The sequence below is a fragment of the Chamaea fasciata genome, unplaced genomic scaffold (assembly GCF_029207755.1).
Source record: "Chamaea fasciata isolate MVZ Bird 193981 ecotype frontalis unplaced genomic scaffold, bChaFas1.0.hap1 SCAF_4, whole genome shotgun sequence".
Lineage (NCBI taxonomy): Eukaryota > Metazoa > Chordata > Aves > Passeriformes > Sylviidae > Chamaea > Chamaea fasciata.
This window is the reverse complement of record NW_027094089.1, coordinates 70,159,377-70,175,399: the sequence shown is the minus strand read 5'-3', so window position 1 is coordinate 70,175,399 and position 16,023 is coordinate 70,159,377. Positions and strand designations below refer to the sequence as shown.

General features: G+C 44.2%; 1 protein-coding gene across 2 annotated transcripts; it reads left to right on the top strand.

Moving 5' to 3' along the window:
* The first annotated feature begins 267 nt into the window (after positions 1-267).
* LOC136288563 (IgGFc-binding protein-like) lies at positions 268-13,187 on the top strand. 2 transcript variants are annotated; one of them, XM_066181904.1, is made up of 14 exons: positions 268-415; positions 1,613-1,679; positions 2,608-3,861; positions 4,526-4,842; positions 5,333-5,663; positions 6,207-6,670; positions 7,674-8,235; positions 8,521-9,113; positions 9,327-9,900; positions 10,888-11,087; positions 11,502-11,882; positions 12,126-12,412; positions 12,553-12,585; positions 12,871-13,187. In XM_066181904.1, the coding sequence occupies exons 1-13, from the start codon at positions 389-391 to the stop codon at positions 12,557-12,559; spliced, it is 5,064 nt and encodes a 1,687-aa protein (XP_066038001.1). In that variant the 5' UTR covers positions 268-388; the 3' UTR covers positions 12,560-12,585; positions 12,871-13,187. The 2 variants fall into 2 exon arrangements, with proteins under 2 accessions (XP_066038001.1, XP_066037999.1); XM_066181902.1 differs by lacking the exon at positions 12,553-12,585.
* The last annotated feature ends 2,836 nt before the right edge of the window (positions 13,188-16,023 follow it).

The window sequence follows — 16,023 nt, the reverse complement described above, 5'->3', positions numbered from 1 at the left end:
TTTTCCCTCTTTTATTTACTCCAATCACACCCTCTATTTCTCAAAAAACCCCATGCTATTCTTGCTCCCTCACCTCTTTGTTATTGTGGAATAATTTAAACCACATTGGAGAAAAAACCCTTGATATCTGGTAATGCCAATTTTTGACATCAGTTTTAACAGAAACCTCTTGTTTTTCTCTCTGTTTTCACCTTTTCTAGCCAAAAATTATCTCACGTCATTGGGTGGGGTGGTCCCCTGGGGGTGCCTTGTATTAGTAATTTTCTTTCCCCTTTTTCTGCCAAAACTAAAAAATAATTGAGGGAGGAGCCAGATTTGCTGTCCTGGGATAGTGTTTTCTTCACAGGTTTGGGGATAAAACGGAGCTCTTTGGGGATACTGAGCTAAGATGGGGATCAAACGGAGCCAAAAGCAGGTAAGGGCATATGTATATCTAATAACTGATAATTTTTTTTCAGGAAATACCCTAAAGTGGGAAATCCACCTGAAAACTGCTCCAGCTCCCCCCTTCCCACCCGCCCCCCCCCCCCCCCCCCCCCGCCACTGCAGCCCTGTGTCTGTTTGTGGGAGCAGTGGGATTAGAACGTTTGCGACAGGATTTGAGGGAGAAAAGGGCAGGATAAAGGGATGGAAGAAAACAAGAGAGGGGAAAAAGGAAGGAAAGGAAGAAGAGAGGAAAAAAGGGGAAAAGAATGAGAAAAGGAAAAAGGGGAAGGAAAGGGAAATTGGGAAAGAAGGGAGGAAAAGAAAAAAAAGAGGGGAAAGTGGGATACAGGGTAAAAGGGAAAGAAGGGAGAAAAAAGAAAAAGGGGAAGAAAAGGAAAACTAGGTAAAGAAGGGAGAAAAGTAGAGGAAAATGTGGGGAAGGGGGAAAAAGCAGAAAAAAAAAGGGGAAAGAATGAGGCAAAGGAGACAGGGGTGGAAAAAGGAAACCAGGGAGGAAGAAGAAAAGAAAAACGAAGAAAGTGGAGGAAAAAAAGGGAAAAGTGGGAGGAAAGGATAAAAGAGCAAAGAAATTTAAAAAGTCGAGGAAAGGAGAAAAAAAGGAGGAAAGGGATATAAAAGGGAAAAAAGTTGAAGAAATGGAAAAGCCAAAAGGGGATGTAGATGGAAAAATGGGATTTGGGTAAAAAAGGAGAAAATGGAAAAATGAAACAAAAGAAAGAATGGGGAAAATAAGGGAAAAAGAGGAAATCACCAAAAAAAAAAAAAAAAAAAAAAAAAAAAAAAAAAAAAAAAAGGAAACAGGAAAGAGGAAAAGAGGAAAAGGGAGGAAAAGGGAAAGGAAATTCAAAGGTACCTGGGAGGGCGGGGGAAGGCATGTGGAAATGCCCTCCTATAAGCCAATTTTGTCACCAGGTGCAAGAAAATTCACATTTTTGAGTAAATACTGTCAAATTTTAGTGAATTTGAGGATAGCTTGAATGAGAAAAACAGATTTTGGGGACTAATTTAGTACAACATTGAATTCTGGGATGAGTGCAAGGCTAAAACACACAGATTTTGGGGACTTGTGTAAGTTTTATATGAAGAAATGGTGAAATTTGGGAAAATTCTGGTGAGCTTTCAAAAAATATGAGAATTTGACTGGTGTTTTACCTTTTGCACCCAGAACATAATGGATGGTAGCTTGGGAAAAGCAAATGTGCTGAGATGGTTCTGGATTGTTATGCTCTCCGGTAAGTTGAAACATGGTGGGGAAAGGCCTCAGAAGTTGTAAAATTCCCCTGAAATCATTAATTTCCCCAAAATAAGGGTTTTCCAGCCCAGAAGAAGGATTTCCCAGCCCAAAAGCTCCATCTTTTTACCAGGGAATTAATAGGCATTTAATCAAATTCACAATAGTTCAAATGGTCTGTTCCTGTGAATGATGATCCAACAGATTAATGTAATTAATGAAATATTTGTTCATAGTTCACTCTCCCAGCTGGAGTTTACTTTCCCAACTAGAGAATGAGTGTATGAAAAATTAATCAAATCAATTATCAAAATAATACCCCATCAAATCAATGATCTAAAAAATTAATAGTTCACAAAATCAGTCAAGTCCATAAAATCTGTAATCCATTAAAGTAATAATCCATCACATCAATTTTAGTATAACTTTTTTCTCCAAAATATTATCCCATCAACTAATATTGGGTCCATAAACTCAATAAACTGTCAAATCAAAATCAATGACCCATGAAATTAACACTTCATCAAATCAGTAGTCTGCCCAATAAAAAAATCCATCAGTTTATTAATCCATTGATTCAAAAGTCCATTGGCTCAATAATCTATTGAATCAATAATTCATTAAATCAATAATCCATCAGATGAATGGTCTGGCAAATGAAATCAAACATCTATCAGACTGAAGGTCCATCAAGCCAATAATTTATCTAATCATTAACCCATTAATAATCTATTAATCAATAAAGCACCAAATTGATCAAGTTATCAAATCAGTAGTCCATCAAATCAGTAATCCAGAAATCAGTGATCCATGAAATCAAGTGTTCATCAAATCAATCAAATCTCCATCAAATCAATAATCTATCAAATTAATAATCCATCAAATCAATAATCTATCAAATTATCCATCCCTCTTCTTCCTCCCCCCAGCTCTCCTCCATGCCCCCAGGACCACCTCTGAGATGTCACCACCTCACTTGGGTGACGAGTTCCTGGTGGCCTTCCTGCAGAATGGTAACCAGCGCACTCTTCGCAGTGACTTCCGCCTCCTCCTCCTCACTGGCCCCTCCCCATCCACCACTGCCACCATCTCCATGAAGAGACCTGGATTACGGATGACGGTGCAGGCAGCTGCCAATCAACCAGTCCTGGTGAAGATCCCACCCCAAGCCGAGATGGTGGGGAGCCAAATTTTTGAAAATGCTGTGGTGGTAAAGACCACTGCAGCTGTCACCGCAGTGATGGTCAATGACAAACCCATGGCAGCTGACTCCGCTGTCATTATTCCAGTCCACAGGTGGGGGATGGAATACCATGTGGTCACCCCCAACCCCGGCCCCACCCGCAATGCCCAGTTTGTGGTGGCTGCTTGGGATCAATCCACCACAGTCAACATTCACCTCAATGCTGATGTCACCTTCCGTGGACAGCTGCACCGACGTGGCTCCACCCTTACAATCCCACTGGAGCCATACCAAGCAGCACAGATTCAGAGCATGGCTGATCTTTCTGGAACACGGGTGGTGGCACAGAGACCGGTGGCTGTCTTCAGCGGTCACACCTGTGTGGGCAGGCTGAGCCGCTGCGATCATGTGGTGGAACAGCTCCACCCTATTGACCAGTGGGGAAAATCCTTCCTTGTGCCACCAGTGCCTTTCCAGGGGCAATCCAACCTCATCTACATCACCGCTGCCCAACCAACGCGTGTCACGGGTCACGATGAAGTCACTAAGACCACACGAGAGATACAACCCAATCACTCACTGCTCTATGGCACCCAATCCCCACAAGGCTTGTTCCTCACTTCCGAAGCTGGCGTCCAGGTTTTTCTGTTGGGCAGTGGCGAGAACAGCGGTGCAGTGACCTTTGAGCCGTTTTTTGTCAGCATCCCAGACATAACTAGTTACTGCAATTCCTACAGTGTTGTTGCACTGGAGGGATATGACAACCGCATCCTGCTGGTGGCCAAGACAGCAGAAACTTCTGGAATACTGCTGAACCAGAGGCCGTTAGGGAGTGTGGCATGGGAGCAAATCTCCGGGACAGAATATTCATGGGTTGGGATAAATTTGGGAAGTGGATTTGGAATTCATCGTGTGGAGCATGAGACAGTGGCATTTGGGGTGTGGAATGTCGGGATGGGGCAGGGGAAGCGCTATGGAGCAGAAGGAGCTTGCGACAGTGGTGAGTGGAGGTGAACTTTGATATCAATAAATGATGTAGAATTATATAGATATCAATAACAGATATTTATATTAATTTTATGGAATCATGCAAATTACAAAAATCAATTAAACAAAAATAATACCATTACATAATAATATTATTGTATATAACATTATACGATAATACATTATTATAATAATAACAACAAAAAATACTAATATACAAACATATAGAAACAATGGTAAAAAAACTTAAATGTAATTTACTAAATAAATGAATAAGAATCAGTGGAGAAATACATAAATAATACATAAAATCATTATCTATAAATATAAACATATTTTTATAATAAGTGGCAAATATCTAAGTATAAGAGACAAATATATTATCTATATGAGATAATATGTCTGTGATAAATTTATACTTATACATTATTAAGAATCATATACATTTATTATATTTCTAATAATTCTGTATGATGGAAAAACATAAGTAATATGTCAATAAATATCTAAACAAACAGAGATGATTTATAGATATTCATAAATAATATAGAAAAACTTATGTATAATTACAAATCAGATATAAAACCATGCAAAATATGTAAATAAATATATACTTAGACTTATCATTTATATAATCAATTATAGAATTTAATTCTCTGTCACTCATAAACCTGCAGACCCCTGCCGGCAGGTGCAGTGCCGTCCTAAGGAGAGCTGTCACCTGGACAAGGGCATGCCCACCTGCCGCCACGACTACCTGGGCACCTGCACAGGCTCCCCATCCCTGCAGTACCACACCTTTGATGGGGCTTCTGTGTCCTCCCGTGGTGGCTGCAGGTACACCCTGGCCAAGTACTGTGGGACTGACCCCACCCTGGAGCCCTTCACTGTGGAAGAGCAGCGCAGCCAGGATCACTCTGAAAAGCCAATGGTCAATGTCTATATCTACACCTACAATGTCTCCATCCATGCTGGTGAGGACAAGGCTGTCCAGGTTAGTTACTCCAGGTGTCAGATCCATCTGACATGGATGGTTCCCAATAAAACCATTTGTTCCAAGTGGATTAAAATTTCTGGGTGAGTTTGACCTTCAAAAAACAAGGAAAAATATCAAGAAAAGTGTGAGAGGATAAATCATTGTCATATTGATGTTGACCTTAAAAAAATAAATAGACCCACCACACCTGTGGAACTTGGGGTACTTTTTCCATTCCTAATCCATTTTCCAGTGGCATGTATTTTTTTCCAATCCTGGTCTCCATACAAACAAGATTAGCTCAGAAGATGTAGAAGATGGTTCAGACTGGAGGTTTGAGCTTTTCTTGGTGTGAATCTCCAGGAAGAATGGCAAAAATTCTAATTTATAATGCAAATCGATTATTCATAAAATAATTTCTCCCTCTGTTTGTACTTATGTGCTTTTTGTGGGATGGGGAACCACCTGCTGAGGTTTAACCCTCCTTCTCATCTTCCCACCCCACTAGGTTAACAACAAACCCACCAACTTTCCAGCCACTCTGGAAGAGGGAAAAGTCCAGATTTTCCAAAATGAGGGTCGGACTATCCTCCAGACGGATTTTGGGCTGCAGGTGACCTATGATGAGGACCAGGTTATCATGGTGGCAGCACCCAGCAGCTATTTTGGGGCCATCTGTGGCCTCTGTGGCAACTTCAATGAGGATACAGACGATGAAGCCATGGTTCCCAATGGTATTCCTGGTGAAGGTGGTGAGGATTGGGCAGAAAGCTGGAGAGATCCCTCATGCCAGGAAGATTGTGGAGACCAGGAGATTGCACAGGGCACGGAGGGGTGTGGTGAGTTCATGTGGGGGTCTGTGAGGATCTTGGGGAAGGGAGGAGAGGATCCATGTGAGAACTTAGCTATGAGTATTAGCCTAGAGCAATGGTTGTAGGCATCAACACAATCAATGTGTCTTTTCACTTCAAAACATCCCAAAATCCACCTACCCACCTAATCTGACCACAGGTGTCCATAACACATGGAATTACACCAGCATTTTCCTAGAAGCCATCCCTGCTTGATGTCTCATGGACTCCACAATCCTTGTAGGCATCAACAAAACCAGTGGGGATGGAATGACCCCAAAAGCTACCTGATCTCATTCCAGCTGCCCAAAAACCAGGGAATTGTGCTGAGATTTCTCCTGAAGGTTGTCCCTGTGGAGTGTATAATGAACTCTAGTTGAGGTGTTAATGTAACCAACACCTTCATTGCAGGGAAGGCTTGCATTGGTTGCTTCTCCCAAAAATACTCCTAAGCCCTCCTGATTTGACTTCTGGGGCTTTCCTGAGGACCATCCCTGTATGATGTCTCACAGACCTTTAAATCCCTTGTAGGCATCAAGGCAACCAACAACCCCAGCACCACCGCCTCTAGTTGTTTCCACAACAATCACTCCTACAAGCTCCATGAGGAATTTTGGGAAGACAGGAGCTGCCAGAAGCGGTGCCGGTGTGAGGATTCAGGGGCGGTGACTTGCAAGCCAGGAGGATGTAGATCCCATGAGAAGTGTGTCACGGTCAATGGCATCACCAGGTGTACACCCAACAAGCACTACACTTGCATTGGGACGGGTGACCCTCACTACACCACCTTTGATGGGGTGAGGTTTGACTTCCAAGGCTCCTGTATCTACCAGTTTGCTGCCCTCTGCACCCCCAAGCCCACCCTGGTCCCCTTCAACGTCACTGTGGAAAACAACCACCGTGGCAGCCGTGCCGTGTCTTTCACCAAGACTATCAACCTGGAGGTCTATGGGAGTGTCATCAGCATGAGCCAGGAGCACCCACGCAAGGTCAAGGTGGGCAACCCAAGGAATCCCCTTCACCTCCAAATATCCTCAAAAAGTTATTTTCATCCCCAAATTCCCTCATATTCCACTTTTTTTCCATTCTAATTAACTTTTTCCCCCCGAAATCTTCCTTTTCCTCCAAAGTACCTCTTTTTAATGCCAAATTCTCCATTTTCCCCAGATTACCCCCTTTTTAAATTTAAATCCCTCTTTTTATCCCTCAAATCCCCTTTATCTCTCCAAATACCTTTTTTTCACTAAGCATCCCTTTTCAGCACTGGGCTCCCCTGTTTTCTCTCAAATTGCTCTTTGTTTGCCCCCAAATTACCCTTTTCCCAAAAAAATCCCCAGTTTGCCCTCAAAATTGTTCTTTTTCTCTGCAAAATCCTTTTCACAAAAAAAATTCATTTTCTCCCCTAAAATGCCTCTCTTTGTCTACAAATTCTCCTCTTTTTCTGCCCAAGTACCATTCTTTTCACTCAAATCTTCCTTTTATCTCTCAAATACTACTTTTCCCCCCAAATCACCTCTTTCCCCTAAAAATACTATTTTCCCAATCGTCCTAATTCCCCCAAATCACCTATTTTCCCTGAAGTTCCATTTTCTCTCCCATGCTTTCCTTTTTTTCCCAACAAATCCTCCTTTCCCCTCTAAATCCGACTTTTTGTAGCAAATTTTTTCTTTTTCTGCCTGATTCCTAATTTTCCTCAATTTTTCTCCAGCTTATATTAAATATACTGTAGTAAAACCAAATTAAGATATAAAAATAATTCAAATAAAAATACAAAAAAGTAAATAATAATAAAAAGCATAAATATAAAAATGAAAACCAATAAAAAGTCAAAAAGAAGAAATAAATGTGAAAAGGAAAAAAAATTAAAAATATAAGATAAATTAAAATAAAATTATAATGTAAATAAAAATACAATAACAAAATGAAATAAAACTACCAAACTGATTTCAAACCTTTTCCCTCCTGTCTCTATCCTTTGTCTCCCTCTCCTTCCTGCAGGTGGATGGTGCCTTTGTGTCCCTTCCCTTCACACACCCCCACTTTTCCGTGTTCTACCGTGGTGTCCATGGCTTTGTCACCACTGACTTTGGTGTCACTGTCACCTTTGACTGGTACAGCTACGCCCGTGTCATCCTTCCCACCACCTACTCTGGTGCTGTCTGTGGCCTCTGTGGCAACGCCAATGGTGACCCTGATGATGACTTTGTCACCCCTGGTGGCCACCGTGCCTCCGATGAGACTCACCTGGGTGACAGCTGGAAAGTGGGGGACGTCCCTGGGTGCTCAGCTGGTTGTGGCTCAGAGTGCCCAGTATGTGATACGATGAAGGTGCAGCCATACCGTGGGGACAGGTACTGTGGGGTGATCACCCGAGCAGGGGGACCCTTCCGGGAGTGTCACCGTGTCATCAACCCGGAGCCATTCCTGCAGGACTGTGCTTTCGATGCCTGTCACTACAAGGGACACCGTGACACTGTGTGTCAGGGTATCTCTGCCTATGTCACTGCATGCCAGAGTCATGGGGTTGTTGTGGAGACGTGGAGGATGGCAGAGTTCTGTGGTGAGTGTGGGTGGGATAGGGGCGAATGGGACCTTCTCTCCCCTCCCCTCCCTTCCCTACGTCCCCTCCATCCCTGTCCCTCCCTCCCTCCCTCCCTCCCTCCCTCCCTCCCTCCCTCCCTCCCTCCCTCCCTCCCTCCCTCCCTCCCTCCCTCCCTCCCTCCCTCCCTCCCTCCCTCCCTCCCTTCCTTCCTCCCTCGTTTCCTTCCTTCCTTCCTTCCTTGAGGGACTCCCCTTCCCTTTGGATATTCCCCTCACTCCCTATTTTCTTCTTTTTTTCCCCCAGCTCTTTCCTGCCCCCCTCATTCCCACTATGAGCTCTGTGGAAGCCCCTGCCAGCCCACCTGCCGCACCTCCTCCATCCCCAACTCCTGTCCCATAACTCCTTGCTCCGAGGGCTGTTTCTGCGACAACGGTTTTGTCCTCAGCGGCTCTGACTGTGTCCCCCACTCTGAGTGTGGCTGTGAGTACCTTGGTCGCTACTACCAGAAGGACACTGAGTTTTACCCCTCATGCCGGGAACGCTGCCACTGCAGCACCAATGGCACAGTGACCTGCCAGGAGGCATTCTGTGGTGCCCACGAGGAGTGCCGAGTGGAAGATGGAGTGTTGGGATGTCACCCCACGGGCTATGGCCGGTTGGTTGTGTCAGGAGACCCCCACTATGTCACCTTTGATGGACGCACCTTCAATATCCCGGGATCCTGCACTTACATCCTGGCACGGGTGTGCGAGCCGGCACGGCGGTTGGTCAACTTCACGGTGTTGGTGGAGCATGAGGCAGGCAGTCACGGTGACCCAGTGCTGATGAAGAGGGTGGTAGTATCCATCCATGGCTACACTGTTACCATGGAGCGGGGACGGAAGTGGGAAGTGATGGTAAGTCTGGAGACCCCCATAGTGATGCAGTGATGATGAAGAGGGTGGTGACGTCCATCCATGGGTACAATGTTAAATGTGGAGAGGATTTAGTGATTCCCATGGTGATGATTGTAAGAAGGGTGTTTCCCTCCACAGCTACACTGTCACTGTGGAGTGGGATCTAGTGACTCTATTCCAAGTGTCAGGTGTGTCACCCTATCCTCATTCCAGGTGGACTTGGAGCATTACACCCTCCCACTGGTGACAGAAAACAAGAACCTCCGCATTGGCCAAGAGGGGAGTAACATTGTCCTCCACACTGCTGCGGGAGTCCGCATCCTCTACAACACAGCCACCTTCCTCCTCATCACTGTCCCTGACGTCTACCGTGGCCGGCTGTGCGGCTTGGGCGGTGACTATGATGGGGATGCCAGTGATGACTTCCGGCTGCCCAGCGGGGCACTGGCAAAAACCACCCAGGAATTTGTCACCTCCTGGAAGGTCCCAGAGAAGGACAGAGCATGCAGTGATGGCTGCGATGATGGTGTGTGCAGCAAGTGTGATGTCGCCAACCAGGCAACATATGGCAGGAATGGATCCTGTGGGATCATCCGTGATGCAGAAGGGCCATTCCAGGCATGCCACCCACGCATCAGCCCCGTGGAGTATTTCACCCACTGCATCCATGATGTCTGTGCTGCCCGTGGGGACCGTGCTGCTTTGTGCCATGCACTGCAAGCATATGCCACTGCTTGCCAAGCTGCTGGAGCTACTGTCAGAGCATGGAGGACGAAGGAGTTCTGTCGTAAGTCAGGAAGAATTTTGCCACTCCACGTCCTCTTTTCCTCAAAAGCTACATTTTCTCCTGCAGGGGATTGGGGGGAAGGGGGGGGGGGGGGGGGGCGGAAATTGGGAAAAAAATCCCTCAAGTTTTGGAAAAATAGTTATGGAAACAATTTTCCACAGCTGGGGAACATTTTCCATTTTGTGGAAAAATGTTGCCTCAAATTTTGAAAAAGTTCCCCTGCATTTCAAAAACATCTTCATATTTTGCAAAAATTCCTTCAAGTTTTAGAAAATATCCTCCAATATTTAAAAAAAAATTAAAGAGTGAAAAATTTTCAAATTTACAAGAGCATTCTATTTTTGAAAGAATTCATTGAGATTTTAGAAAAAATCCCTTCTTTTTTGAAAGAAAAATCTTTGCATTATGAAAAAAATTCCTTTAAAATCTGGAAGTTCTCTCTTAATTTTCATGAAAACCTTTCAGCTGTGAAAAAGGCCTCAAAATCTGAAATAAATTTTTTACCATTTATAAAAATAATCAAAATTTGAAAAATCCCATCCAGTTTTGAACTTCATACCCCTAATTTTGAAAAAAACCCTTTCAGTTTGGAAAAAACTATTTTGCAGAAAACCTTCCAATTTTGCTAAAAACCTTCCAATTTTGGAAAAAAAGCTCAAATTTCCCGAAGAAAAAGCCCTCAATTTTTAGAGGAACTGCCCATTTAGGTAAAATGAACAATATTTTACTGAAAACACTCCAGTATGGAGGAATAATAGGTTTGGAATGATGCCCTCAAATTAAAAAAAACTCCAAATTTTGATGAGAAAAACCCCTCAGTTTCGATGAAAATGCCCAAATTAGGAAAAAACCCTCCTATTTTGAAAAAAGACTCCATCAAATTAAAAAACTCAACCTTTTATTTCCTGAAAACCTTCAAATTTTGACCAAAACCCCACACAATTTTGAATTTGTCCCAACTATGCCATTTTTTTCCTCTTTCCCCAGCCCTGTCCTGCCCCCCAAACAGCCACTATGAGCTCTGCACCCGCACCTGTGACCACACCTGTGCTGCCCTCATGGGCCCCTCCCCCTGCACCTGGGGGTGCTTTGAGGGGTGTCAGTGTGATGAGGGGTTCGTCTTTGATGGGGACTCCTGCGTGTCACCTGAGCGCTGTGGCTGCCTCCACAGGGGACGCTACCTCAAGGTCAGGTGACAGGGCAGGTGACACCCAGGGCTGGGGACTGGTGGAGCTGGTTTTCTGGGAATCAGGCTGGGGGTTGAGCTGCCCCATCTTGAAAGTTTCAGAGGGTTTGGGGGGAAAAAAAGGACAATTAATGGCAAAAAGGACAATTAGTGGGGGAAAATAAAGTACTATTAGTGAGAGAGTAGCCAGGAAAAATGAATTAATAATTAATGAGAAAAAAGGAACAGTTAATGATGAAAAAGGACACCAAAAATTTGTGATTAGCAGAAAAAGTTACCATTAACTAGTTGAGCTGCCCAAAGTCCCCCAGATCCACCTGAATTTCTTGCTGTATAGGATTTCTCCTCTTGGAATTTGGGAAATTCCCCTAAAGTTTGGGTGATTGTGCTTAACTTGTGAGATTTCCTGTTGCAGGCAGGTGAGACTGTCACCTTCAATAACTGCTCCAAGGAATGCCACTGTCACCCATCACGGGGACTGGTGTGCCAGGACACACAATGTTCCCAGGACCAGGTGTGCATCACCCGTGATGGGCAACAGGTGTGTGCCAGGAGGGAAGGCCACTGCCAGATCATGCCTGGAGCCACCTTGACCACCTTTGATGGTGTCGCTGGGCCCCTGTTGGCCAGTGGCACCTACAAGGTATCAGCCCTCTGCAATGAAGAGGCACGGGATTGGTTCAAGGTGGTGACGGAGATCAGCGACTGTAGTGACATGAATGTCCCCGCAGCGACAGCTGTCATCATCTTTGTCCGCGAGGGTGTTGTAAGCGTCAATGGCAACATGGAGGTGTGGGTGAGTGGAGCAGGTGAGGGGGTTTTGGGTGGTTTGGGTCAATCTAGAGAGATCTGAGCAAAAATCTCTCTAAATTTTGCCTGCTAGTGAGCTACTTTGTCTGATGTGGAGTGATTTTGCCCAATAATGACCCGTTTTTGAAAAAGAGAAGAGCGCTTTTGGCTCTAGCTAAGCTAGAGCCCTTTGCCCAAGAACAAACCAGTTTTCTATCATGTTTTTTGTAATTTTCTGATATTTTCCCAGGTCAATGGCCTCTTCACGCAGCCCCCCACCACCATCTCTGACTCCCTTTTTGTGGCATCATCCCCTGAGAATGTCACCATCACCCACAGCTCTGGGATGTCCATCACCATCACCCAGGATGGGAAGGCGACCATCACTGTGACCTCAGGCCTGGCCTCCCATCTCTGTGGCCCCTGTGGGAATTTCAATGGAAACCCCAGAGATGACCTGAAGCTTCCAGATGGACGCAATGCCCGAAGTGTTGGAGAAGTGGTCGACATGTGGAAATCCCGGGATTTTGCTGGATGGTAAGTAATTCCTAATTCATTTACCCTAAAATCCAAGAAAATTATGTTTTCCTACTCAGAAATTTGGCAATAATGTCAGTGGGGGAGGGGCTGGGCAGATCCTGGAAGGAATTTTCCAGTTTCTTTGGTTTCATCCACAGCAACTGAGGCAGGATCCTGTGGGAACGATCTGGGTAAGCAACTGCTTTGCCAAGAAATGAGCCATCTAGCATTATAAGGGACCTTTTCTGCCCAATAATGAGATGTTTTTCCCAATGAGCCATTTTGTATAGTAAATACCATTTCCCCCCGAAATTAGCCACTTTCCCCAAATCAGACCACTACATACAATGCTGACCCACTTTAGCATAAAAAGACCAATTATTTGCATATTAATAATCCATTTTGCACAATATTTCCCAATTTTTCCCAAAACTGACCTATTTCTGCCCAAAATGATGTATTTCTTTCTCTTCCAGCCACATCTCCCACCAGACCCGTCAGGAAGTTGATGCTCCCATCTATCCCATCCCATAAGTGGATCACCTCAAATCTCCACAATTTAGGAAAATTCTGGATTTTGTCTCAAATCCATGAAATTTTCCTAGATTTTTCTCAAATAGATTAACTCTGTGTGGATCCTAATATCCTGATGTCCCACCCACCCCCTTGAACTCAAAAATATATCAAATTCAGGTCAAAAAGATACAAATCCTAGTGTATTTTCCCATATAAAAATGATATTGCCAAGAGCTGGTTTTGATACAACAGTCAATAAATGCTTCTAAAGGCTTTTTTGGGGTGTGAATTTGAGATTTATTTGCCAAGTTGGAAAACTGGGGGATCATCATCCCAATGGGTAGGGATATTTTATGTGGGTCTAAATGTGGGTCAATGTGACCCCCAAGTGTGGGGCCCCAGGGCCCCTTCTGTGGGGCATTGCAGCCCCGAAGTATGTGGCATTCTGACCCCAATGTCCAGGACACTGTGAGCCCTAAAATTGTAGCATCATGGCCCCCCAACACAACCCCAAACGTGAGGCGTTTTGACTGCAAATTGTGGCACAATGTGACCTAAAACTCACTGTAACCCCTAAGTGTGGCATGTATGATCCCGAAGTGTGGTGCAATATTTCTCCAAAGAGTGGGGCACTATGATCACAAATTGTGGAGCAATTTGACTCTAAATCATGTGGTATGTCCAAAATGTGGGGCACCATGATGCACAAGTCCGGGCAAAAGTGATGCCTATGTGTGGATCATTGTAACCCCAAAGACTAAAACACCATGACACCCAAGTGTGGGGCAATGTGATCCCCAAGTGTGAAGAGCTTTTGCCCCAAAATATGGGACACTGTGACCCCCAGGTTTGAGATATTGAGACCCCCATATGTGAGTCACTGTGACACCAAAGTGTGGCACACTGTGACTCCAAGTGTGAGGTGTCTTGACAGCAGAGTGTGGTAAAATGTGACCCAACAGCGTGTGGCAGTGAAACCCCTAAGATTGGGGCACTGTTAACCCAAACATAGGGCACTCTGACCCTGAAGTACAGGGTATTCTGACCCCAAAATATGGGGTGTTCTGCCCCTAAAATGTGAGGGATTGTAGCCTTTAAGAGTGTGGCATTGTGACCTCCAAGTGAGGGACACTGCAACCCCAAAGACTGTGGCAATGTGATACCCAAGTATAGGGCGTTTTAACTCCGAAGTGTGAGGCACTGTGACTCCAAAAAGTGGGATGATGTGACAACTAATTTGGGGTGCAGCTATCCATAAATATGGGGCACTGTGACCCCCATATGGGGGGCACTTTAACCCCGAAGTGTAGAATGTCATGGCCCCTAAGTGTGGTGCATTTTGCCCCCAAATTTTGGCACGTTTTTACCCCAAAATGGGGAGTAACATGACCCCAACATTTGGGACAATGAGACCCAAAAGCTTGGGACAATATGACCCCCAATTTTGAGGTGTTGTAACTCCAAATTTCTGGGCATTGTAACCCCAGTGTTTGGGGCACTGTGCCCCACAATGAGCTCCTCCCTCCCCAGTCTCCCCCTTCCATGCTGAATTGCCCATCTCTTCCTCCACACCTTTTTCCCTGTTTCTGCCCCATTCCCACTTCGATTCTTGACTACCCAGACTGGGGGGTAGGAAGTCCCAATTCTCTCTCATTCACCTCCATGAAAGCAGGATATCCAGTGTCTCCCACCCTGTCTTGGGAAGTTCCCAAATCTCTGAGTTCTCATCTCAAAATAACAACAAAACCTTGGCAGTGGGATACAAAATTCCCAGAAATATGAGAGGACCTGGCAGAATTCCCAGGTATCTTCGCAACAACTTGGGGCCAGCAAAAAGCGCTTGGAATTCTTCTGAAATAAAAGCTCCAAAAATAAGCATAAAGGGGTTTAACCTCTTTTTTTTTCTTCTTTTTTTTTTCTTCTTTTTTTTTTTTTTTTTCCCCATTCTTTCCCTTCAAAATCTGGCATTTTTTGGGTAGTGGATGCATTTTTTTGGGGAAAAAAGTGGAAAAAGTTGGTGTGCACTTGATTTTCAAGGAGGGCAAAATGGGACTGCGGCTTATCTGAGGGTGAGGGGTGTCCCAGGGTATGGAAGGAGTTTGAGTTCTTTTGGTGTGACCCAGGATGGAGGGTCTTGGGGACATCAGGGGTTGGGAGAGGGGTTTGGGAATGGGTGGTTAATGTAATCCAGGTGTGCCCATGGTTTTGGGGTCCTCCAAGGTGGGAGAGGAGGTAAGGTGAGGGGCCAGCAGACCTGCTGGGCACTGGAGGCCCTGGGAGTGCTGGGAGACAAAACTCAGCTGGCACATTTCAAATATTATGTTACTCAAATATTCCCACAATCAATATTCAAGCATTTTTATCGCTGTTGTGTTTTTCATTTGATTTTTGTATGATACAACAACTTTAAAAGGATTTTTAAATTGTCTTCTGAGTCAGGAATGAACAGTCCCATTTTGAAACAGGAGTTCATGTCACCTTCACCATGATCTCCACATATGACAGGAATATATAGTTTGGAAACACACTGATGGTTTTTTCTTTTTCTTCTTCATTTTCTTTTTCTTTTTTTTTTTTTTTTTTTCTTTTTCCTTAATTTTTTTCAACTTTTAAAGGATTTTCAATCACCTATTCATGGTGGTTTCTGAGCCCTGGAACACCTAGAGTGTGGATGTTTTCTCAGAAGCCATTTTAGGTTGTTGTGATGTAAAACATCAATTGCAATAAATCAAAAGTTGATCAATATTTTGTCTTTTCCTCAGAGTCAAATGCATTTAACTTTTCTTTGTGTTTTAATGGAGAAAAACTTCACTGAGACACAGGGGTTGACGTTAACTCTTATATCACCCTCATTTGATATTTTATTCTGTTTCCCGTATTTTTATAATGCAGTCCCAAAAGATGCCCAAGTCTCGTGGAGAATAAAAGCTGTTGGTTTAAAGACTTAAAGAGAATAAACTAAAATCCTTATTTAAAATTAAAAAAGGAGAAGATTCCCTTAAAATAAGACCAAGCAGAGTACGCACAGTCCATGTGGTGTTTTGCCACCTGTTCAAGCCACATAACTTGCAGTAGTTTTCCAGGAGAAAAAGCTCTCTAACTCAAAAGTACAG

Bases quoted from the DNA above. Each gene is read 5' to 3' on its own strand.
- LOC136288563 (XM_066181902.1), top strand. From the start codon at position 389: ATGGGGATCAAACGGAGCCAAAAGCAG. The intron at 416-1,612 runs GTAAGGGCATAT...TTTTGCACCCAG, and splicing joins TCAAACGGAGCCAAAAGCAG to AACATAATGGATGGTAGCTT. The intron at 9,901-10,887 runs GTAAGTCAGGAA...CTCTTTCCCCAG, and splicing joins GAGGACGAAGGAGTTCTGTC to CCCTGTCCTGCCCCCCAAAC.